The sequence below is a fragment of the Rhynchophorus ferrugineus genome, unplaced genomic scaffold (genome assembly GCF_030347505.1).
Source record: "Rhynchophorus ferrugineus isolate W39M unplaced genomic scaffold, kcgeb_rfMv2 rfM11, whole genome shotgun sequence".
In the NCBI taxonomy this organism is placed as follows: domain Eukaryota; kingdom Metazoa; phylum Arthropoda; class Insecta; order Coleoptera; family Curculionidae; genus Rhynchophorus; species Rhynchophorus ferrugineus.
The window spans coordinates 17,632,545-17,659,824 of NW_027472590.1; the positions used below are offsets into that span (position 1 = coordinate 17,632,545).

The 27,280-nt window shown below is 31.8% G+C and overlaps 1 protein-coding gene across 2 annotated transcripts in view; it reads right to left on the reverse strand.

Annotated features, from left to right (window-relative positions):
* Positions 1 to 27,280, reverse strand: part of LOC143204552 (uncharacterized) — a 237,693-nt gene that overhangs the window by 39,104 nt on the left and 171,309 nt on the right. For both annotated transcript variants that reach the window (XM_076417141.1, XM_076417142.1), the window contains exon 4: positions 10,292 to 10,613. In XM_076417141.1, coding sequence (XP_076273256.1) covers positions 10,292 to 10,613 — 322 coding nt within the window. The remainder of the gene's footprint in view (positions 1 to 10,291; positions 10,614 to 27,280) is intronic.

Genomic DNA, 27,280 nt, shown 5'->3' on the forward strand with positions numbered 1-27,280 from the left:
ATAAAAAAACACAATTTTCTATTTCGAAACATAACATAAATTCTTTTAAAAAAGTATTGGGTATTGATCAATATATTACAACGTGTTTACGACCTATCAAAATGTATTGTACCGACTCCAAAGTAGATCCATTCTGTAATAATACATTTACGCCAAGAAATAATCCTATTATCAAAATTTTTTTTAAAGGTATTTATTAGAATTGAAATCAGTTTTAGCTGAAAATACTCCTTTATGTCTTTTATTCGATGAAACCGGGTGCCTCGAGATGGTAATATGAGTTTTATACAGAAAAAGAGCCGGTAGAAGCCATATCGGCTGAATACGATGGGGTTTATTGAGTTTTTTCACAGAAATTCGCTCACAATGTTATTATTGTGAGATTTAGCGATCTCATGCTGCAATACCAAAAGTTTTCCTTACACAAATCTGACCTTTTTCTGACGATAATGGTCTTTATGTACTGCCTGTTGTTCTTCTTATAATTTGTAAATGTTACTTAGATTTTTTATTAACTTGAACGTGTTTTTTTCTGCTTCAGTTCAGTTGGAAGGCGCCACTCCGAATCTTATTGACTGATTTGCATGTCAAACTCACATATCCATGACTCATCGCCAATTCCAATGCGTTTTATCAATAAGGGATCGGCGACCTTATGGTATTTTAGAATTAGTCGAGCGATTCGTTCCCCCGTGCCATTTCGATTCATCGAAAATGGTACGAATTGTTTCGTAAGAGACAAAAATATCAGGGGTTATCTATCTCAAACTTACAAGACAATGTTCATTCATCTTCTCTTTTACTTTGGCGTTGTGAATTTCAGTTGAAACGTTAATTGCTGATTAAAGAGATGCTAATGTTTCACTCTATTATCTCAACCCGCTTTGATTGTATTTCATTACTCGTACATAAAAGTTATAGTATTGATTTTAATCACAAAGACTAATTTATGAACTGATAACAATTACGACAAAAAGAATTTTGACAATTCGTTTAAGCGAGCATTGAAAATATCAATTCACGGTATTTTTTTGATTCTATATATTTTGAAATACTTTTGTTATTATTACAAACTTGAAATAACAACAGCAAACAGTGAAGATGATAGAAAGTTTATACAATCAAGAAGTTGTCCGAGCCCCAGAAATTTTTAAAAAAAATCAGTACGATTTAATTAATTTTTAAAGGTAAATATTCTGTTGCTTGGTTTGAGAGTTATATATTTTTTAAATTATCATAATTTTTTAAATATGTTGTATCCTGAGGTTCAAGTTTTCAAAAGGTTTCAGCTGGTTAACGTGTGAAATTTTATGTTATTAAAAAAAAGGCAAATACTTATTACATAATTATATATAACACTCCTGATGCTTAATAAATTGGAATAAATGACTCATGGAATTACATTGTCTCAAACAAGAAAGCTTATGCTAATGCTGAAATAAAAATTAATTGTTGGTCTCCCTTTCCAACTTGAAGGACAAAAAACAAAACAAATATCTGAAATTATAATTGATAAACTTAATGATCTAGGAATTCACTTACTTGAATTTTACTTATATTAATTCTTAATCATATGTTTTTGTTATAACTATTGTTCGCCCGCTATCCTGTCAGTTTAGTATTTGTTTTGGTTTCTGTAAAACTCTGATAATTTTTTTATTATTATTTAATTATTACATTGTTACTAGTCGTTTCCGACTAACCTACAATTTGTCTTTATGATAACTTATGATACGAATATCTAGGTATATAACAAGGAGGAACCATCGGCCCTATGTCAGTCTCTAATGAAATAATGTTTATACATATCACTGCTGTATTTTTTATTATATGCACCTCACTACACAAGATCAAATGGTTTAATTCTTTTGAGTCTGTGTCCTGTTCTGATGGTATCCAAAAGCTGCAATACTTCAAAATTCGTATGAGAATGGAGTCTTTCCTCACGCCCCCTTGCAATTCTCTTGATTTCTTGACTAACTGTGGGTATCTGAAGGTCTCGATATAGAAAATTAATCCATCCTATAGTATTTGGGTGCGCCCACAATACCTCTTAGGACTTTGTTCTCAAAAATTTGTATTTTGTTTATATTACTCTGCAGAACATCCCCACAACTGAACTTCGTATGTCCATATAGGTTTCAGTATTTGCTTATATAATACGAATCTATTATGTAATGATAATTGTGATTTTCTTCCAGTTAGCCTGTACTTTTTCCTACATTTCAATTCCAGTTATTTTCTTGTCTTTCTTGTTTTACACCAAGATTTATTCCGAGATATTTAGCGTTGTTGCTATATGGAATGATAGTATTATTTAATGTTATTGGTGCTTGTACGGTCTGATTGTAGATGAACTGCACATGCACAGACTTCTTTCATTAATTTTTATTTTCAAATCTTGTGTCCAATTATTTATATTATCACTTGCCTGTTGTAATTTCCGTAAGGCTTCTTCACTATTGTCTCCGACAGCTTTAATCACAGTATCATCAGCAAACGTAGCCATCGTAATATTCCCCATTTGTGGTATATCCCAAGTGTAGAGTAGATATGTTAGAGCATTGGCCCCAGTACACCTCCTTGTGATACACCTGCTTTAGCTTCATTTATTGTAGACTAAGCTTCTCCTTGTTTGACTATAAAAATTCTGGTTGTAATGTACGATTTTAATAGTTCGGTGTATTGTTTTTGTAACATTTTCTGTAGTTTATGAACAAGGTCTTCATGCCAAACCTTATCGAAGGCTTGTGCTACATCTAAGAATATAGCTGAGCATACCTTTTTACTTTCGTAGGCTTTTTCAATAACATCTGTTATTCTCTGGACCTGGTCTATTATTGAATGCTTGATAATAAACTCAACCTGGTGTATGGCTATTAGGTATTTTCTCTCTATGATCGGTTTTATTCTCCTCGACAGGAATTTTTCAAAAACCTTAGATATTACTGGCAGCAGTGATATAGGTCTATAGGCTTTTATTTCGTTTGGTGATTTCCCATGTTTTGGAATCATTATAATAAACTCGTTAATGGTAAAATTTACTTTAAAAGATGCTTGTAAACAAGATAGAAGGCAAAATGTAGAAGACTTGAAGTTACGCTACGTCACTTTGTTATAATGTCAGTTCGTTACAGTGTACTTAGTTTGTGAACAATTATGTGATTATTATCCTGTTCGGTGAATATGCCTCCATAACCATAACTTAACAAATCATAGAACCTATTAGGTTATTTAGTTCAATTTTTATATTTTCATTTTCACAAAATAAAATATACTCTATTGAATTAATCAAAACATTTAACATTTTTTAGGCTTCTGTATAAATGCAATATACAAATGACAACATTCTATGGGCGTTCAGAAGGTCTTTAATTTCTAATAGAACTCTGTTAAAAAAACGCTTCATTCTGGTAAATTATCTAAAATATCTTCACCTAGAAATATTTTAAATTTATTCCATAACCTCAATGCAGGTGGCACATTTAATGAACAAAGTTTACTGAATAAAATTCGCATTTGTTTTCGTAAACGTTATTATTATGCTTCATTTAAGCATCACGCCATTCATTATCATTTGAAGCAATGCCATCAGGATGATACGGTTTAGATACAACCAAAATACATTGAAAGAAGTTTATTAAATGTTAGTAGAAACATGTGACAGTTACATTTTGAACTGTTATATTAATACTAACATTATCACTCACCAGATAATCATCAACCTAAAGAATAATATTATATTAGATTTATTTTGTTCGTATTTTAGTGTCAAAATATGTTAAAAAATTATATTATTATTTTTGTATTTTTTGGGCTCAACACCGACTTCAAAATGATCAGTTGGTAGTAGTTAAAATAATATTGTAAAGAGATAATCAGGTTTAGATATGTATTAATCTAAATTGTGTGTATATAGTAGAATATAAAATTCGTGTAGTAGATAGGTTAAATAAAGCCTTTAAAATGTTTTACTTTTGTGTTAAAAATCTAAGTTTAATTATTTTTTAATTTTTAGTGAGTTCTTTATTTATTTTTTGAAGTCGGTTCAATTTTTTGTTAAAATATTTTATTTTTCTATTTTTTACGATGGGTAGGCCAAGCAAAGGTGCAGCCCGTATCATTGAAAATAGGTATAAAGAAGTAATATTTGAAAATAAGGAGCGCTTCATTCCCCGGGGTCCGCTACCTAGGTGATTTGACAGAGGTTCTAACTAAACATCAAAAAATTGTCATCTCCGCCGGGAATCGAACCCGCGACCTGCGTTTAGGAGGTAAACGCTATAACCATTACACCATAGAAGCAATTGTCTACAACATATCTACGAAGTCTTATATGCTATAATTAGAGTTTCAAAAGCAAGCTGAATGGCTTTTGAACTAAACGACTTCCGATGTTCTGTCACAGTAGCTCAGCAATAACATTATACCCAAATATCTGATTATTTTAGATAAAAGATATGTGAAAACTTTGTATACGCATTTGTTGCATGCAAATTTGAACGTTTCCCTCGATTCACCAACCCCTTCCCCCAACAGATCCTGATTTGGTTCCAATAGGTCTACCTCGGAAGTGCACTCTTTCGAATATTGAAATCGGCGAACATACATTAAAAAATATATATATACAGCCGAACCTCCTAATTTTTCGAAGTCAATTAAAAATGGTGAATATGTCTTGGTAAACCATTTTGATGATGACTAATTTGCAAGAGTCATTTTATAAAATTCCAATATCTTTACCATTTACTAAAAATGAATATTTTTTTTATTTTAATATTTAAGCGCGTGCCGCTATGTATTTGGTAAATAATGAAGTTAGGTGTGGAAGCATCAAAATCATATTATTCTGTATGAGCATTAACTATGTATTTTAAAGTATATGTATGTATTATATACTACATACACCACTAGATATGAATGATAAAGTGGTATATGATGCTGTACTAAGACAGATAAAATGTTCAATAACTGCAAAAATTGTAGAACTTCGTGCAGAACAAAATGAAAAAATCTCCATATATGTAAATATTTTATGAATGTAGAAAAGTTTACCAAAAATGCCAATTTTTCAAAAAACCAATATATTTTCCAGACTAAGGACCTTTTGGTATTGGTGTAGTTAAGTGAAATTAGAGCGAAATGTAGTAGTCAAAGCTGTAAGGTCACAGAAGGAGGATTGAAGCTGATCAAAGATTTCTAACTATTCGAATTAGAAAATATTCGAGCTTTGAAAAATTACTCCAGCCTTATTTAACCTCTTTATTTCAGATCTGCCGAGAAAAGAGCACATTGACGTCGCGTTTTACGCTGACGATACTGCTTTCTTCACGGCCTACAGATTCGAGTTTACAATTGAAGAACGTTTACAGAAGCAGCTCGATCATACGGTCAAGTGGTTCAAATTCTGTAGGTTGCAAATCAACCCCCTGAAAACCCAGGCTCTCATTTTCCATAAAAAGCATCTGCCTTTCTAGCAGACTTCCCATCTCCATTAAATGTTTATTTTACAAGATGATAATCCGGTTCGTACCCCTCTACGGATCTAATGTCTACTTCAAGTTACACCCAACCAGGTGAAACGGCTTCAACTTTTCGAAAATAAGCTCCTCTTAGGAGAATCTTAAACGCTCCATGGTTTGTCAGAAATAATCAAATTCACAGGGAAACTGACACTCCAGAAATCAAGCACTTCATATCTCAATCATTCCACAATCAACAACTCAACTCAAGTTCTTTTGAAAACGCGCTTGTTCGCGAGCTGTCGACATGTTGGGAGCTTAGCACCGCGTCACCGCTAACTTCACCCTTTTCCAGGCTGAAACGACCTCATCCGTCGCTGCAGTCAGTGTTAACACAAGTTCGGGAACCAATAGAATCGCAGGTTTCGCTTTAGTGTATTGGTAAGCCCAAAGGCAGTCCCACATAACCCGGTTTAACTTGTCACTCACGTCACGCATTTCACCGCCTGGTTTTAGGCCAGAACAAAAAAGAAAACTATGAAAAATACCCCTAGAAACAGTGGTATACTCACAAATAATTCACGTATAATTAAAGCTATCCAGGCGGGACAACAACCACGTACATCCTTTAGGTCGATTCTTTAAGAAGGAGTTATATCGCGCAATTTTATAAATCCATCAATCCGATCGCATCAGAATATTTTTGTGATTGTTGACTGCTGTGATCATACCAATAGCCCTAATTTATTTATTTATATGTAATTTATTTTATAATAAAAAATGCTATTAAAAATACATATTCTCGGATTGGTTAATATAATAGTTTCCAATAAGCATTTATCTTTTTATGAGAAAAACGATTAATATAATGAATGTTGTATGTCACGTTTTTCTACGGGGAAAATATCAGGTGTTCGATATCAATAAAAACTATTGTATATAATATCAGTGTGGTAACATATGAGTACTATTACTTATGTTGTGAATAATTCTGTGGTATAATAAATACCGGGTGTTTAGTTTTATAAGTTATAAGTTTTTAAAGACACATGGATATAATTTAATAATTCTTAATAAAATATTAGCTTTGTTACAGATTTTTGGTTATTTATTGTTTTAATAAAAATACAATTAATGAGATTGTTTGATATATATTATAGTAATTACTAAACATATAACCTGTTACAGACACTTTAAAATTATTAATTAATTAAAAATTATATTTAAAATAGAAATATATCCACGTTTTTTTGTGATTTTAAAAGAATAAGATGCAGAGCTCCAAAACGTCAAATGACAGTTAAGTTTACCTTATTTATTTAACTTACAATTCTGAAGATTAAGCATATTACTACTGATAAACAACATATTCTTCATTGGAATCTATGCGAATCTTAACATGAAAAACTAGTTCTAAACCATGGGATATGTATCTAGTATTTTTAGTGCTAAGCAATGATCACTCGCAGTTTTAACAGTCTTCAAAGTTAAAAGATGCGATATTACTAGTTCTGGAGGGTCAAGAATAAAACAACAAACACAATAAGAAAACAGTCCAGCCTGGAATACTACAAAATACACCAAATGGGGAGTATTTAGAAACTTGGGAAAGGGCAATCTCTTACACTGTCATTTAAGCTTCTATTTTATTATACATTACTTATGTTTTTGTTTTGTTTAACATTAAGTAAAATAATATTAGGTAGAGCAAAAAATAATTTTTTTTCTAGATTTTTTTGGTTTCAGAAAAAATTATCGCATAAATAAAACATCGTATATTTATAGTAATATTTCTTCAATAAAGTCAAACTGTAGTGCATTTGGAAGGTAACAGTTTACAGGATATTCTAGACAGAGCATCATTCATTTACCTATTTTTGAATGTTAAAAGTTAATCCGCTTGAGACACCAGAAGGACATTTTCATCATATTTTACTTTTTAATTTTGAAAATGCAAAAATGATTCCAGGTTAAATATGAACTTCACTCTGGCTGGACAAACGTGGAAAAAGCATAAATTCTTAAATACATCCTGTCTCAATATCTTTCACATTTCATTTTACCATAAAACAGTCGTGAACTATTTAGATATGAGTATGAGTTAGAAATCATCCTAGACGACATTCTGTCTTACCCAACCTAGTTAATGGCGTGACTGTAATCATTTTCCTTGTCGGATTTTATACTCTTGTCTAGGAGAATCACAAACATAAATTTACGACCATACCCTATCAGGATTCAAACTCGCGGCTGTCGCAACAGTAGGAGGATCGTCCTTTACCAATGCGCCATCAAGCCGGCTTGAGCTGATTTTGAATTTGTAAATCGTTGCTAAGTGAAATAAAAATGAAATTTTATTTAAATATTTGTAGCTGTATTTAAAAAGTGTAATTACGATCAATAAAAAGGGAATCACATACGCCGATAATATACGGAAGAGGTTTTGGTGGAAGGTTTGCAACCCTAAAATCCGCATTGCTGCAAAGACAGGAGATGCTAAGTATTTGTTGGAACTGGAATAAAATAGTTCTTCATGAGCTGCTCAAACGTTAAGCCTGCCAGGTGACCAAAATTGATTTATAGCAAAGGTAATTCGTAAAGGGATTCTCTATCACAATTTTTAGTAGCGTAGCAAAAAATCAGAGAAATTATCAGGGAGTCTTGATACATTCACCGTATACCCTTCATTCACATGAATTTTACACTACAACTTGTTCCGATCTATGTGAAACACAAATCAATAACGGCACGTAATTTGTTGATAAATCTTGATCTTATCTGTGAAAACCTAGAATGAGTGGCTAAACTTTAGCGTATTTGATAATTCCTCCAAAATCAACAGATAAAAAAAACTATCACGTGGAAACGAGAAGTATACAGAAAACATTGCAGCTATAAAAGAATATGGAAAATTCAGAGATGCAGTCTGATCGGGTTCATTACAACCTGACCGAATCCAACAATTTAGAAATTTGGCCGTTTTGACATTTTGTGGATTTGGAGCTTCATCATGCTATGCGAGCTATGTTAACTCCTACTTAAATATCGTTTTCTATGTCTTCTTGGGGGTTGTTCCCTTCATCTTCCATCAAAAAGGCCAGTTCGTCGTTCGGCCACAGTCGTTTATGGAGTACTGCACACGTTTCATACGATAGACATGTTTAAACCATTGTAATTTATGTCTCTAAATTTGTTCGACAACTCTGGACTGATTATCGCCTCTTAAACGAATTACTATAGTTTTAATATTATCTTGGTAAAAAAAACATGTAAAATGTATCCTAAGCATCGCATTTGAAAGGCCTCAAGCTTATGTCAGATTCTAACAAAAGCATCTCCAGTGCTGGATTAATAAGACAAGCATTCGAATGAGGCGAATTTCAATTTTGATTGTAATATTTCCTTCCTTCTATACAAGTTATCTTGGAGAAACAAAAGCTTTTGCAGAGTTTATATTCGGTACAAGAACTTAAACTCCTGCACTTATTCTAACTAGGTCCCTTTGAGATTTACAATACTAAGCAATTCGTCAGTTGTTAATACTTTGGTCTTTTAGTCATGAATTCTCAAAGCATATGACTCTTTGGTGTGAACTATATCATGGAGAATGCTAGAAGCTTCAAAATTTGTATCAATGAAAATAGCGTTAACATCAGCAAAAATCAGGTAGGTCAAGCAGTCTGTAGCAATATAATATTGAATGCCATCTCTGCTTTTTTGTTTTTTTCGCATAATTGCATCTACTAGTATGTTTATAAAATATATTTAACAAAAAAATTGAGCCGACTTCAAAAAAATAAAGAACTCACTAAAATGTTAAAAATAATTTAATTTAGATTTTTAACACAAAGAAAAACGTTTTAGAATAAGATATGTAGGTAATAATTGTTGTAATAACTAAATAAAAATAAACAAAAAACTTACTTAACATTCTAAGCTAAATTGTGTGTATATAGGAGAATATAAAATACGTATAATAGATGGGTTAAACAAATTATTTGTTTATTTTTATTTAGTTTTTTCTTTGCGTTAAAAATCCAAATTTACTTATTTTTTACGATTTTAGTGAGTTCCTTATTTATTTTTTTAAGTCAGTTCATTTTTGTGTTAGATATTTATTCAATAAATTAGTCAGTTATTTTATTAAGTATTACAATCAATAACTCTAGTAAAAGTGCAACCCGTATGAGGAAAAATGGGAAGAAAGAAACAATTATTGCAAATAGGGAACGCTTCAGACCCCGAGGTCCGCTACCTAGTCTAGGTAATTTGACAAATGTTCGTCAAAACAAAACTAAACTAATAACGTTGCTGTCCCTGTTGGGATCGAACCTGCGACCTCCGCGTGTGAGCTTGACGTTCATACTGTTACACCACAGAAACAATTGGCTCTGGTATTTCTATGACTTTACACTGAACTACTTCCGATTTTTTTTCCGATGTGAAAATTTTGCTCGTGCCTTTGAAATTTAATGGTTTCCCTCCATTTGCCTCCTACCTCCCATCAGATCCTGGCTTGGTTCCAATGGGTCAACAGCGAAAGTGTACTCTTTCGAATAAAAAAGAAATCGGTCCATAATTGACGGAGAAATCGGCGAACATACATTAAAGAAAAAATACATCCGAATATAGAACCTCCTCTTTTTTGCTAATGGGCCCATAGTAAGATGGCCGAAGGTAATCATCTTCGAGGAGCATTTTCAGTTTCCAAAGCTATTCAAAAGGAGGGCCAGTATTTTGCATTCATTCAAACGAAAACGTTTACATTATATGTAAAATAAACAGTTAATTAAAAAATCATTCGTTTCACATAAACAAAAATCAATTACCTGGAGTTTGGACACCTCCTATGAATTTATGACCTGAGAAATAAATGGCATCTTTATTGGCCAAATTATCTTCAACTCCTTGAACTGACGGATTCATGTCGACCTGCACGGTGGGGGCGGTCATGTTGTAGTCCCAAAATGCCAGGGCACCATATTGATGCAGAAGAATGGTGCAGGCAACGTCATCTATAATGATCCCCGTGACATTGGATGCGACCGAGAAACATCCGATTAGTTGTCGCCCGTTGTTGTGAAGCATTAATTGACTTTCCAAGTCGTTCAAGTCCAAGAGACCTTCTTTGGTTTCAGCTATCCGAACAATCTGAAACAAGATATACATATCAATATATTAATATGGCACTGTTAAAGCATATATCGAGGAAGAAACGTTAGGCGTAATATTTTTGTGTAATATGCGCTACAAATAAATATATTCCAATAAAACGAAAAACGCTCAAATCAAGCAACCAGAAATAGCCGTCAGATCGGTGATATAATAGGTCAAATGGAAAGTCCCCGGCCTGACACATAGACGGCGCTACTAGAATTAAATCCATATGTGTGGTATGCTAAGTTTAGTTTTCCCCGTCTGGATTCGAACCCGCCACTTCCGATTGGGATTTTTTTTGGGAGCCGTGGTGAAATGAGCACCGAAGACGGTGAACACAGTGGACGCCCAAAAGAGGTTGTTACCGACAAAAACATTTAAAAAATCTACAAAATTTTGAATGACCGTAAATTGAAATTGAATGAAATTGCAGACACTCTAAAGATATCAACTGGACGTTTACACCATATCATTCACGAATATTTGGATATGAGAAAGCTCTGTGTAAAGTGGGTGCCGTGCGAGCTCACTTTTGAACAAAAACAACGACGAGTTAATGATTCGGAGCAGTATTTGAAGATGACCAAGCGTTATAAACCAGAGTATTTGCATCGATATGTGACAATAGATGAAACATGATTTCACTCCAAAGTCTAATCGCAAGATGAATCCGCTCCAAAGCGTGGGAAAACGCAATAGTTGGCTAGCAAGGTTATTGTGTCAGAAAAGCACCGTGTTATAAGCCAGTGAAAACGATGGCAAAAATCCATGAATTGGGCTTCGAATTGCTTCCTCATCCACCGTATTTTCCAGATCTGTCCCTCAGCGACTATTTCCTGTTCTCAGACTATGTTTTTAGTTAGCCCTAACCCACAAAAGATGAGTGTATAAATTTGACAGCTGTCGGATCATTAGTTTGTGAATTATAGCATTTTTAGTGAAGTAACTTTTGTTATTGTTAAAAAAATGAATAAAAAGAAATTTCGCGTTTTGATAAAATATTGGCGAGAGCTCACGTTTGAGTAAAAACAACGACGAGTTGATGGTTCGAAGCAGTGTTTGAAGATGATAAAGCGTAAAAACCCGAGTTTTTGCGTCGATATGTGACAATGGGTGAAACATGGATCCATCAATTCACTCCGAAGGCCAATCGACAGTCATCCGAGTGGACTACACACGATGAACCCGCTCCAAAGCGTGGGAAAACGCAACAGTCGGCTGGCAAGGTTATGGCGTCTGTATAGGTGTAAAGATAATACCAAGGGTATGGCCAGCATCAACGTATACTTTTTGAAAAGGTTGTTCTTGGGGACCTTTTGTCATAGTACCTTTTGTTAAATTTTTTCTGAACTAAGCGATTTGTTCGTAGAATGGATGATTTTTTACTTGACCAAATTTCCAATACAGACATTATTAAAAAAAATTCATGGTATAACAAAATAGGATAGAAAAACCGTAATTATAAATAACCGTATTACTAAATAGTAAATGATAAAAGTTTACACAAAGAAACGTCGATTAGACAGAAGTCTCCAATGATTACATTTAAAAGTATTTGTGTTTGTCTGATAGATATTATAGTGAATTAAAACAAGTAACAAGCTAATGATAAATCACGCACACTCATAACGAACAATCGTGAGTGACATCAATGTATGCTCGCCGCTAAAGAAAAATAAAAATAATATATGTATTACTACTCTTAAGGAAGCACGGTCGAATTTCTCCCATAGAGCGATCTCCAGTATCCTTAATAAGGGCACCGAAGTAGCCTTACGTATATATACTTATTATTATTTATATTTGTATATTTTATTGAAATAAGATTTAAATGTTTTAATATTGAATAAAACTAAATGAAAATGTATCTATTATTTACTAGGACTAGTTAATATTAATTTCTTGTTATATATTAATAAAAATATTTTAATATTTTTCTACTTTTTCTGACATCTTTCTGACAACATGGAGCTGACGGGCTTTGGCAACATATTCACCCAAGAAAAATATTACACTGTTTAAGCAAAGTATACAATGAATATTTTATGTAGAGAAATGACAAAACCATTACAGTGGAACTTCGGTTAGTTTGTTTATATCGATAGTCCACGTTATCATCAACAGATCTCTTTGATTGAAATATACGTAAGCACATAATACATTATTAATTCTTTAATCCCCCAAATTACGCATTTTCGATAATTTTTTATCTTTTATGTATTCTGAGACAATATCGAAAACAATTAATGGCATAATTTAACAGTTCTTTCAGCTTTAACCGGTTTTTAGCGATAAATAAAACCAGCTGTTTTTATAAATACGATGACGCAAAGTATCAATGTTTACTATAATGATTATGATAAACACATTTCCAACTTGGACAAAATGAATGGCCACAGACGTATTTAAATGCCTTGATCAAATGAAACCAGTCAGACGTAAAGTGATAAATTAACCAAATACGGTTTTTTATATTAGGAAACCGACACAATTAAATAGACTTAATGCAATTTGTTAGTGTTTACCAATAAAATAACAAATAAACATTTATAAACTAACGAGATATTTTGATTAAAAAATGTTAATGGAGTAAGTTACTTTTAATGGTAAATATTATTTTTATAACATCTTTTATTGGATACGTTTAATATAATTCTAATTTATAAATTTATTGCTACTTTTCAAGATAAACTATTGCAGGAAAGGCGCATCATATTACCCAAATTCAAATTAAAATAGACCAACTTAAGCTAAGGTCAATAATAATACTTATATACTTTATACAAGTTCATGTTCTTTAGTTCCCTTCACTCTCTTGATTTTCTCTTTGTTGTCCAATAGTTATATTACTTCCACATTACTGTAATTTACTGCGAAATCTTAGTGAATCCATTTTATTTAGAATAGTCGTTTATTCGTTGATTATATACTACTAGTAGGTTTGGTGTCTTAGTGCAACTCCATAAGTTCAACTAGGCTTTAAGCGCATTAAGCGGCTCCAGTGATATAACTAGGTTTCTGCCTTTTCGCCGTAACGCAAAATATTAAGGTGTATTTTCCAGTCTCTAGGTCATTTGTCGATATAATTCACTGCAACCTATAATTTTTCTATAGCTATGGGTAATAATATGTATTTGTCATAATGATTGTGTCGTCAACAAATGTTTAAGGTACTATTTCATTAGTTTTTGGGATACCGTCAGTACAGAGCAGGTAGTCAGTCAGTGTAGAGCCAAGATACTATCCTATGCAACTCCAGTCGAAATAGGATTTAATATTTAGAATATCCCACTAAAAAACGAGCACAAATAAATTTATTTTCGAAAAGATATGACAAGAGTTCCTCATCAAAATGATGTATAATAATAAGCCATATAACAATAACCTATAAGTCAACAGTAGAGTTATTGTCTAATTTTAACATAAGAATATAATTAAAGTTCTAGCTAATTGCTAACTGAAATCATTAATTAAAAACTTGATTTTAAAATGTTGCATTTGAGTTGATGAGATTTGGAGCTGATTGAGTCTGAAGTTAACTCTTTTGTTCAATAAATGCATATGTAACACCACTGGGAAATTTCTACATCTTGTTGTCTTTCCTTTCCAAAACTAAGTTAAACGCAGAATTTCAAAATAACAATTTTATCCTAGCTTTCTATCTTCATACTAAAATAATATCACTAAACAGTTTTCATAAGAGTTGAATAATACATTTGTGTTTATAATACATTTTCAATACATTCACTAGTGGTTCAGGTTTTATGGTAATTTATATATTAAAACGAAACTACTTCATCTTTGTGTTAATCACTAGCGATAAGCGTTTAACAATTCAACTATTCAGAAATATATACCACTACAAATATGTTTGCCATTTACGGATTATAAAGCAAATGTTCTGCTGTAGTTTGGTCATACCATATATTTTAATATATTGGAGGAGGATAGTAAGGGTTCGTAAATCAAGAACGACCTCTTTGTTCTGTTATATCTCTAGAATAGAGAAAAGTACAAACAAAACCTAATAGACTGACACTTATTTTTTCCTCATAGAGTGACCTGAGATACTTGTCTTTTTTCTATACACAAAATTATTTATTTTTTATTGCATCTTTATTTATTTACTAAATATTGTATAGATTTTGTCGCTTCTTTAAAAGTTTGATGCCATGCATTTGAATGTGTTAGCAAAGTGAGGTCTTATCGTATCCAGGGGTTCAAGCCTCTTTTTTTTTATACATTCTTTCTTGTATAGATAGTCTCCCCAAAAGTACCGAATTGAGAGCCTTGTTTCATCAAATAAAAAGTCTATCAAACTTATGTTTCTGTTAAGATAATGTTAATTTATCATAAATGTAGTAAATATTGTTGATTGGATTTACATATTTCCATCGTAAACAAGATATTTTACACCAAATTTAACAAAAATACTATGAAATTCAATGTTACAAAAATAATATCATCGATAGTAACCTTCAAACAGCTATACTGTTTGTATTTTGATAGCTAACCGATGTATCAATATTGAAAAAAAAAAATTCGACAAACTGAAAATCTATAACATAGAAAATAGAAAATGTTATTTTTATTTTTAGAGTCAACCACTAGTTATTCGGAAATATTTTCATTATATTTTTAATATTTATTTTGTTTGCTTTGACATCTAAAAACAAGATATATATTATAATCAACTAAGCTGATTTTTGAAACCAAATCAGATTATCTTAATCACAATAATGTTGAGTTAATTTCAAGAAATTTGATCATTATCAAAACTAGTGTTAAAGTCCACCAGCCGTGACTGTTAATGCAAAATATAGTTTCACTTTTTAACCTACTTTAATCAGTTGTCACAATATGCGAATTAACAACTATGCCTATCAATACGTATCTAATTATCTGTATCGAATAATTTAAATAATTAGGTCAGGCGAAACTTAGCAACTCCTTAAACGTACGCAAGATACGATCAGAACCTTGAACTTTAGATGATAGATGATAATTTTAATTTATGCGCATATCGTTAATGGAATACCATATATTGTTCTAGTAGTATGACCTTAAATATCGTTTTTGTTATTCAACATATGTCGTTTGCAGGCTTTTTTACTGTTATCACGAACAGCAACGGGTGAAAGATTTGGAGTGATTGTTGATAATATTTAACTACAATAAACAAGATCATTTTCGAAATAGAAATGAAGAAAATATGATCCTACGAGGGACTGTCGGAGTTAAATATCATTTTTGAGTTACTACATTCACCATTCAATGTTGAGAATTAATGAAGTTTATTAATAATATATGTTTAATCATTTATCGTATTTATTTCAGATTCGAACCGATGGTCGCATTGGAGATAGCGTCTCTGCACTGTTTTTCACTATAGTAAATACAGTTATGCGAAAAGTACTTAAAATGTGGAAATAAAATTAAAGTTTGCGTATTCTTCATGCTATAGTTCGCAATGCAAAGCCACGTGGATTGAAAATTGCTGAGGAGCAAAATATTAACAACTGACGGATTGTCTGCTATTGTAAATCTCAACAACATCCAGTTACAGAACGTGCAAGAGTTCAAGTACTTGGAGTCAGTAACTAAAAAAGAGTAACATTTTTGATTGAACTAATAAACCGAAACAACCAAGCTGCGAAGATTTCGCTTCTGTAAAATGGTGCGTGTAGAAAAGAGGAAATATTACAATCAAGACATAAAGGCCCAATGGTTCTGTAAGGTTGATGAAGTTTTTCAAATATGATGTTTAAGGAAAATTCTAGATGTTTCTATTCTTCTCTATTTCGTGATCATACTTGAAATGAAGTTATTCATTAGGATGCAACAATCAGGACATAGTTGTGGGGTACATTCGGAAATATAGATAATAATAGTTAGACTAGAATTGTTTCATGCCAGAATAGTGAAGTATATTTGTTCATTACAAGTTCGTTCAAGTCATTCATCCCAATTAACAGCGTGTTAGCTGAGAAGTAGACGCCCTCCCTGCCTGGCGGCAACGGATAGATGATAATGATAACTATCATTGCGTTTTAGAGATCCTTCAAAATTTCCTGGTAAATGCAAAACTATTTTAAACGCATTTATTGAAAATCTATTCTGTAAACTGTGGTTTTATTTTATATACACACATGCAAGTACATTTCATTAAGCCGTGTTAAATGACAAAACGTTTCATACATAGTCTATATTAACACTAATAATTTTATACAAATATTACAATTTGTTTATATTTGAAAGTCCCAAAAATACATGTGCAATACATTGAATGCACCTCAATTTCTTTCTTAACAAATTTACATTGAAATAAACATATTATAATTACAAAAAATAAAATACGTTTGTAAGTAACTAAAAAGTAGTTTTCATAAACCCGTAAATTTCATAAATAAAAATATATTAACCCCCTCATCACTTTGTTGTTTAAATCGCTCTAGAATGTATGCAAATTAGTTTGCGGCACCATAGCATATCATCACGAAACATTTGCAGTATAATTAGATATCCATGGTTGAGCAGGATAATAACTTAAAACAAACTTGAAAATTAGACAGTAGTTATTTAGAACGATTGTATTACTAATTCAGTAATTTCTGGACTTAATATTTGAAGAGATAATTTTCTAAATTAAAAAAAAAATGTTGCAAATTGGCTACTTAAGAGTATTCTGGTCTCAATTTATTTATGTCTACAATTTTGCACAAATTCGATAGTTAAATAAACTTTCAGTAAGTTTCCAAATTAGGTAACCGCAAATCACTAGAATACAAGCACGTAATCGCTAATTTCCTGCAAAATTATCACAAGATTGGAGGTCGAAGGTCTCTCAAAAATACATTTTCTGCATTCACATTTTCCTATTTCTTGAAAAATATGGGAGACACGAGCGACGAGCCATGAGCAAGAAGAAAGAATATCATTCATGTTCTTGTTTCTTAACATCTCACGATGATCCAGCAATAACAGTAACAGGTCATTTGAAAAATCCCCGGGCTACCCCGGTAAAACACATTTTTTTGGCAAAATTATTATTTTTACTCAACGTAATTCCCTTCAAGGGTGGTACACTGATTATAGCGACCCTCCAACTTTACGAAACCATTTTGTAGTACGATATGCCCTTTGCTTCAAAATAGGCCTCAGTTTCGGCGACCACCTCTTCATTCAACGAACATTTCTTCCCAGCGAGCATTCTTTTAAGATCTGAGAACAGGAAATAGTCGCTGGGGGCCAGATCTGGAGAATACGGCGAATGAGGAAGCAATTCGAACCCAATGAATGAATTTTTGTCATCGTTTTCACTGACTTGTCATACGGTGCATTGTCTTGGTGAAGTAGCACCTTCTCTTTCTTCAAATGTGGCCGTTTTTAGCCGATTTCATCCTTCAAACGGTCCAATAATGCGATGTAATAGTCGTTATTGATGGTCCTTCCTTTTTCAAGGTAGCTAATGAAAATTATTCCATGCGCAGCCCAAAATACAGACGCCATAACCTTGCCATCCCACTGTTGCGTTTTCTGCACTCTGATGACTTTCGATTGGACTTCGGAGTGAAATGGTGGAGCCATGTTTCATCCATTGTCACATATCCATGCAAAAACTCGGGTTATTATGTTTGGTCATCTTCCGAATCATCAACTCGTCGTTGTTTTTGGTCAAAAGTGAGCTCGCGCGGCACCCACTTTGCACAGAGCTTTCTCATACCCAAATATTAGTGAATGATATGATGTACACGTTCAGTTGATATCTTTAAAGTGTCTGCTTTTCATTCAATTTCAATTTACGGTCACTCAAAATCATTTTGTGGATTTTTTAAACTTAATATTAGGAATAACTAAAAAACATATGGATATAATTCTAGTAGCGCCATCTATGTGTTAGACCGGGGACTTTTCAATTAACTTGTTATCGAAAAATATCGGAAGATAAGTTAATAAAATACAACATATACGTCTCTAATAAAGTGATACAGCGCGTTATCCATTTAACATCCATAATGGGGGTGTCTTGTTAAGTACATCAAAGGAGTATCAGTACACCTCAATATAGTTGACTAAAACATTTACGGCAATCTGATCTAAGTAATGGACAGATATAGATCTTACAAGAGATTTTAAACATCACATATGTATAAGAAAACTCTTAAGAAATACATATTGCCCACTGGGCAACTTGTAGAAAGAAAAGAAACTTACAAAATTTGAAAAATTCCTTTTTGTAATTTAAATCGACAATGGACCGTCGAAATTAATCCTCTGGAATCTTCATTTTCAAAGCGCAATAATTTTTGACCGTGAAAATTAATGCTGCTTAATATTTACATCAAAAACGTTCAATGAAAAATTCCTTCCAAAAAGCGGTATAGTATTGCTTCATTCTATAAGTAATACTAGATACAGGCGCCTTTGCAGCCATATAGTAGGGGTATTTGTATTTTTATATGTATTGTATAAATTAATTCAAATTAAGAAACTTGTTTTTTTTATTGTTCTGCAGCAGAGGTGCTGTGCAGAATTCGATATATGAACAAAAATATGTGTCTTCAAGTTGCATGTTGCAAAAGGTCAATTTGGATCGTAAATGAATACAACGTGACTACAATTTTAATTGCCTATAACTTTGCTCAAGCTCAAGCAAAACTCAGCTAAACATTACATAACCAAGATGCCGACCAATCAAAATTGTAGCCGGACTTTTGCCCCACCTGTTACGAAAACAGTTTCCATATATCTGATATATAGAAGATATCTGAAGTCATATACATTAAAGCCTCTGAACCATTTTTAACTGAGTGACTGACAACCGCTGAGTAGTTTTCGAGAAAATATATTCCAAAAACGATTTAGACTTACATTCTCACCTTCAGAAAATTGAACTAAATGTAGGTGTTCAAGTTCGAAAGAAAGACAATTATTAGCCTAAAGAAATGTCATATTTAACATATGGAATTTTAAACAATCAATTCTTTATTTTATTTTAGCATTATGCGAAATATTCTATTGTTTAGTTCTAGTACAATACATATCATTTAAATCAGGTTAAAATGAATGATTTCATCTGGATTTTCCAATGTCTCGTTTGAATCGCCAGATTTTTTCGTCATCTGATTCAGATTATTGATCTTGAGACCACATTTATGTCTAAATATAACATTTTTTCGGGTCAAGTCTAATTCATTATGTCACAAACGCGGAGGAATAAAGGTCGTTTAAGTATTATATAAATAAACGGAAAATTATTAAAACACTATACGATTGTGTAAACTGTGCTGTTGTTTTTCGAATTTCAATCAAGATTTACCAACTGTTCTGTATCGAATTCTATCATTTAATGTTTTATTTTATTTTTAGAGCCGAATAAGATACAATTTCTACTCGTTATTTCGGATAACTCAGGGACCAAATGTAGAAAATTTTTCTTTCCTTTAAATAAATCAGTGAATAGCACAAACCCGTAATTTATATTAATGCTTTAAGAAAGAGAAAAGCAGAAAATAGAAAATAAGAAATAGCAGCACTAAATAGAGCTTAAGCCATTGGTTGAAATTCGACCCTAATTTATTAAGTTAATTAGATTTTCATTGAGAAATTGTAGCTATTATTGTATTTTTATTACGAGTATCGATACATTGAATGGAGGGAAAAGTAATTTCGTATTCAGTATTTTTCAGATTTTTCGCAGCGACTTTGTTTCACAGCTTTTGATTTTGATCTGGAGGATCTTTTGATGTTTCTTTTTATGTTGCCTACATTGTAGTGGTAAAAATTCAACATATACACATAAACGGAATACAAATTATCTGACTAGTTCTTAGGGTTCAAATACAGGGTGATATAAAAAACCAGTAAGTAGTCTTACTTCCCGAATATGAAGAATACTGTTGATAATCAAAATTAATCTTCCGGAATCTCCATTTTCAAAGAGCAATAATTTCTGACTGTGTAAATTAATGCTGCCTAGTATTTACATAAAAAATGTTCTACGAACAATTCCTTTCAAAAACGATATAGTATTACTTCATACAATAAGTAATACTAGATATAGGCGCCTTTGAAGCCATCTAGTAGGTATATTTGTATATTTATAAAATGAAAAAATAATTTAAATTAAGAAAGTTGTTTATTATTGTTCTGAAACAAAGGTGCTGTGCAGAATTCGACATATGAAGAAAAATATATGTCAAATTGCATATTGCAAAAGGGCAATTTGGATCCTAAATTAATATAAAAACAACAGTTTTCAGATATCTGATATATAGAAGATATATGTAGATATATACATTAAAGTCTCTGAACCATTTTTAACTGATTGACTGACAAACACTGAGTAGTTTTTGGGGGGAAAATATTTCAAAAACGATTTATCTTGCAACCAGTCAATATAGTTCTTAAATATACACTCCCACCTTCAGAAAATTGGAGTAGATATAGGTGTTCCACTTAAGACAACGAATAGTCTAAAGAAATGTCATATTTAATATAGGGAATTTTAGACAATCAATTCTTTATTTAGTTTAGCATGAAGGGGACCTTTTACAGTTTCTTTTCCCGTTGCCTACACTATAGTGGTACAAACTCAACATATACCCATAAACGGAATACAAATGATCTGATTAGTTCTTAGGGCTAAAATACAGGGTCGTATAAAAACAAATAAATAGTCTTCCTTCCCGAATAACAAGAATACTGTGGATACGAACTTACAAATACCTTGTTGTGCTGCTTTTGTTGAAATGTTTACTATAATAATATTATACTGTAATACAAATAATATTTATGAAAATTGTTTAATTTTTCGTTTTTGAAAATTATAATGTTTTTTCTTTCGTATAGCTTAGCGGTCTAATTTGTTACAGTATTCAACTATTATTGAAATAATTGTGACATGGAGAATGAATTATGACTTGAAAAAATATAAAATTTTGCATTGTATGGAATGTCTGGTGAAGTTAGGCTAAGATAAGAAACCGAGCAAACATAAAACACGTGTTCTAGCAAAAAGGATGTCTCATCGGCTCGTTATTGAGTGTTCTAGATAATAGGAGTACAGGTACCGAGGCTAGACGAAGCGTGGCAGAAGTTAGACCTGGTGGAAGACCTCTTATGGTGGCTATAACCATAAAATTGAAAATGGCCCGATATCGTGGAATTTTCAAGTATTTATTAAGAGCCCTTAACGCACGTGTTTCATCGACGTGAGAATTTCCCAGTTGGAACAGGTTTTCCTTCCCAAAATTCTGGATGAATCGTGATGCAAAAAAGGGTTTCTTGAACCAGTCTTCTCAAGCACCATCAAAACCCCGGAGGAGCTTCAGCGATAAAATACGATGCAAAGAAAACGAGAACCGCAATTGGCAAAATAATTAGAGAGTATTAAGAGAATTAACAAAATACAGAATCACCGAGAATTTGCCATCAGAGTTAGACAGAATTAAGAACAAAAGAATTGTCAGAACAGAGTAAAAAAATTTGCACAAGAATTAAAGAACTAAGAACAAAACCTCAGAATTAGCAAAAGAATTACAGAATTCGTCAAAAATCTGAATTAAGAAACAGTCAAGATTTGGTCAGAATTAAGGAGAAAAAAATTATCGAGAATTAATTAGGAATCAAAAACAGTAGGATTCTTGTATGTCGTGTCATCAGTTGGGTCCAATGACAGAATCAGTATTATTCAAAACCAGACAGACGATTTACTAAGTAATTTCCAGGTAATTAATAATTATTTTCACCATTAGGTATCAGTCTAATATCTTTAATTGTATATATTTTTATAATATTCATTTAAATAAATAAATAAATTCGCTTTGCATATTAATTTACGCAAAGAAGGGAGAAAATAAATTGCATTTTATGTGCAACATTATTTTCTCCTATTAACAACTCAACACCTTATATCTCTTTAAACTCAAATATGTATTTTCAAACAGCGTCACGTGCCATTTATAACTGGGAGATCAAGACATGTCAGAAAAATTGGACATGCGAAAAAGTAAATCAACAATATAGGAGAGCGTTCTAATGTATGCTGTTGTATATTGCACAAACCATTAGTGGAGCAAAGGCTGCAGAAGACGGGCGATGCAATTGTTTCATGTCACTCATTACGGATCTAATTCGATTTTGTACGGTACTATGTTACTGTGGATGAAACCTGTGCATTTAGCACCAAAAATAAAGCGAATTTGCATTTGTCGAAAAAGACACGACCAACGTGTTTTAGGATTGGAAAAGAATGCTTTCCTCGAAATAAAGAACAACTGCAGTCAAATATTACACCAAACTTCTTGGCTAGTCAGAGGGCAAAATTCTGGATTCAATAATCTGCCTTGAAGAAAAAAAAGCTCTAGAAATATAAACACCTTTAGAAATCAAGCAGAAATATATGGAAGAAGTAATAAAGAAATGTCAGTTCGAAAAGTTGGTATTGAGAGCACATGTAATATAGAGATATGAAAAATTAGCTTTTGCTGCTGATGTATTGACAACAGTTGATAAACCAGAACACCAATAGATAATCCTAAGTAAATGGTGTTAAGAAAATACGGAATGATATTCAACCATAGTAAAACGAAAGGTATGATGATGGAAGAAATATACAAATTGAAAAAGTAATGGTGGAACAAGTAATTCACTTAAATTTTGAACAGAAATTGAATGTAATAAAAACTAGGAGAAGGAACTTAGTGCTTTTGTGTGTATTTGAAAAATTATGAATTTAAACTTCAAAGTGATGTAGTAATGTCTTAATAAAAAAGGGTAATTGAAAATAAAGAACACACATATATATAATTTTAACATTTGGCCGTAAGAGAGGAGTTACTGTTAAAAAACATAAAACCAATCTACAGATATGAAATGCATTAGAAGATTAAAAACTAATAAGGAAGTAAAAAGAAAAATAAGGCAGAACAATTACAGGCAAATATACAACTACAACCTTCTAAACCAGCGGGATGGCAAAATTCGTAAGAAGAAACCTGCCTTGAAGAAAAAACCCTGTACAGAAGGACAAAAGTTGCTATATTTAGGGTACAATTTGCTTGATCATCTCCACTATTCTCCTGATTTGGTAAATTCAAACATTTTCATTTTTCCCAAAGATGAAGAAATATTTGGAAGCGCCTCGCGTCCAATTCTTCTCTGAAAATCATTGACTTATCAGGCTGAGCACTTTTCATTTTAACCTCGTATTTATAGGACATTTCGCTATCGCTTCATATTTCATGGGATTAAATGCAACCGTAGAAACGTTAAGTTGCATTCCACACTATTTTACTCTTGTAGAGATAGATCACGTTAATCAGTTTTAATGAATGAAACGCGCGGCCTTCTACTATTTTAGCATAAACAAAAATCCAACAATCAAATCGCCTTGATGTCTGGTCCATAAATGTGTCAATGACTCCGCGGAGAGATAGGCGAATTAAAATTTGCAAATTAAATTTGGCAACCAGTTTAGCGAAAGTCACAGAGCATTAAATTAACCGAACACAATACATAACATTTTTGCAAATGACTACTACCGAAAAAGGAAGGATTTGTTTTTTTTTTCTTTTGGTGATTGATTAATAGCCTCGTTCTACTTTTTTTTGCAACACGTCAAAAAGATGAAGCTAGGAGTGGGTAAATGTGGTGCGGTGAAAACCAGGTGGGATTAATAACTGCGTCCTAATAATAATGATAGTTGTTGAGTCTTGCTGCGATTGGTAATGACATAGTTTACAAATGATTTAGCCGCTTTCAGTTTAAAACATCATATGTTATATAAGTATTGTTTTTATAGCTCTAGTGGACCTTAAAGTTATGCTCTGTATATTTATATGAGATGAGAAAGATCTAAAAGTACATTCTCTAAAAAGATCATCTCCCGATCTAAAAATAATATGGCTGCCACACGAATTAACTGAAAATATAATTTAGAACCGTTTCAACATTTTGGTTTCGTTATCAATATCACAAAACTCTTTCTTTTGTATCTGAAGAAGATATAATAATTTTATGCCTAAATAACAATACTTCAATACATTGACACTGAAGCCGAATATGAAGCGGGCTATGAAGTGATATGGATATGATGGGATCAGTAAGGTGTAGTGCATTATGAGCTGCTAAAACCAAATTAGACTGTTGCTACAGATGTACACCGACATCAATTGAACAAATCGAATGATGTATTATTGCAAAAAAACTAGCAATAGTGAATCACAGACGCAAATTCATTCTTGTATGACAAAGCTCGTACACATGTTGTAAAAGTTGTAAAAGACAACACAGAGAGCGAGCTCTCAAGTAAAAATAGGACGAAGTAATTTGCAACATGAATATATTCGGAAAGATCTAAACCGTTAGGTATATATTCCTTCCAATTACGTCTTGTTCTTGTCGATGGCTCATAGCCTGGTCACCATACTACTTCTTGTGAAGATACCAAAAACTAGATCCATTCTTAGATGACATAAAAAACTAAAATCTTGAAGACACATAAATATATGCATCAGTTTCTCTGTATAAAGCATAAAGTTTATAAAAAAACATATTATTTACTTATTTATTTACATGCCTTATAAAAATAATTGTGCATATCGTTTCATCACGATGAAAGCAACTGGGTTATATTGTCATGATCATATGACTCAAAACAAGAGATCAAGGGATAAAGTGAAAACGACTTTCGCAAAAAAAGAGAGAATAACAGCTGTGAAAGCATACTTAATAAAATGTACATGTAAGGCAATATATATTTGAAATCATAAAATCACATTTTTCTTAACTAACAACAAAACTTGTTAATTAGGTATTAGTAAGAATTTCCTAAATATTTCTCACATAAATTGTGCAATGTTATTTTGTAATGTCGTGTTTCTTTTAATTAAAAACTGGGGAATTAGTTTATAATATAATTTTAAAGTGGTATTAATTGCAATTTGTAAATTCGTTTCTTGAGTCAGATAATATTTTCCTTCTCTTTTTATTCTAGTTAAAAAAAGAGAATGCTGTCTGATAAGTTCGAACGTGTAACCGAACTAGCCTGCTGAGACATGGATATTTCAGGACAATATGACCAATATACTCAATGGTAACTCATGGCAAGATGATAATAAAAAGAGTGTTATGACAAAAAAACATAAACAAAGGAAAAGGGTAAACGTTGGAATAACAATTGATTAAGTTTTACTAGTCAAAACATTTATTAATAATTCATTGCATATATATTGTCACTCATGCTACAAACAGGAATGGTTAATAACAACTTCGGTTTGGATGAACTTGATCAGATATATTAAAGAAGAGATTTACAAATAATGAAATTGTGAACAAATGTTAGATAGATTGGAAATTAACACCTTAGTTATTCATTTGAATGAAACTTTCTGAATATGATATAATTCAATGCTGCCAATTTCTAAGATAGACATGAGAGTGGTGAGTATATAATAAATATATAATAAATATGTGATAACTGTAGGAAATATTATTGTAGAGTGTAAAAGATTTATGTTCATAGATATGTGTGTAATTGTTCAGAATATACATGAGTATTTGGTTAAAGTGTGTTAGGAGAGAAAGAATAGTAACTCTTTTGTAGATATGGAAAATGCATTAAGGAGAATACAATGAATTAAATCTAGTTTTATCAAGAAAGACGTATACAGGTATTAACAGAACAAACTAAGGAGAAATACAGATATCTTTACAAGGAAATACTGTACCCAAGGGCACAAGAACTAAGCGTAAAAGGTAAATATACTCTCTAATGAAAATAAAATATATTACTTGGATATACAATTGTTAATTAGGTGGATTAGGCCTCTAGGGGATATAAATATATATAAAAAATGCGCCTAAAACTCTAACTCATAGGTGATATGGAAAAGAGTTTTATGTAAATATAATCAGGCACAATCCTAAACTACAAACTACTATAACTACGTACATAATTGTAGTTTTAAGTCCTTCGATAATATATGCATTAGAACTACTATAATGCTAAAATAAATTATATTGGATAACAGTGTTTTTGTTTAATTAATTTATTTACATTATAATTTTGTTGTATGTAAAACTCAAACTGAACTAAAACTCAGAGTTGAAAATTGCGAGATTTTGACTTTGGACAACTGTATTCCCAATATTAAAATCTTATCTTGAAAAAAGACGTTACAAAGTAAAATGTAATTCCGACACATCTCAAATGCACCAAATTAAGTAACTACCACAAGGCATCTACCATTCCTTGGACACATGAGAATCAAATATGAATTTAAAAAGTTAAACTTTATTAAAACTGATATTTATATATGGATACTTTCTATGAACTAGATTACAAATATTTCTTAAAATTATTTAATATTAAAATGTTTAATTCAGTTTAAAAAAATATACCGTTTATTTTGTACATTTTAGAATTTCTACTTAAATGGCTAGTAATAAATAATGACTAGTGAGTATATATTTTAATTTTGTTTCAAAAATATTTCACCACTTTTTTTCACACTATTTTTTAATTATTTTACTGGCCATTTTTTCTGCGTATAACTGTACAATTAAAAAGGTTTAAGTATTTCTATCTCTGTTCCTCCTTATAACTTGTTGAGCTGGCCTAAGATACGTTATTTCTACATATCCTATATTTCGATTTT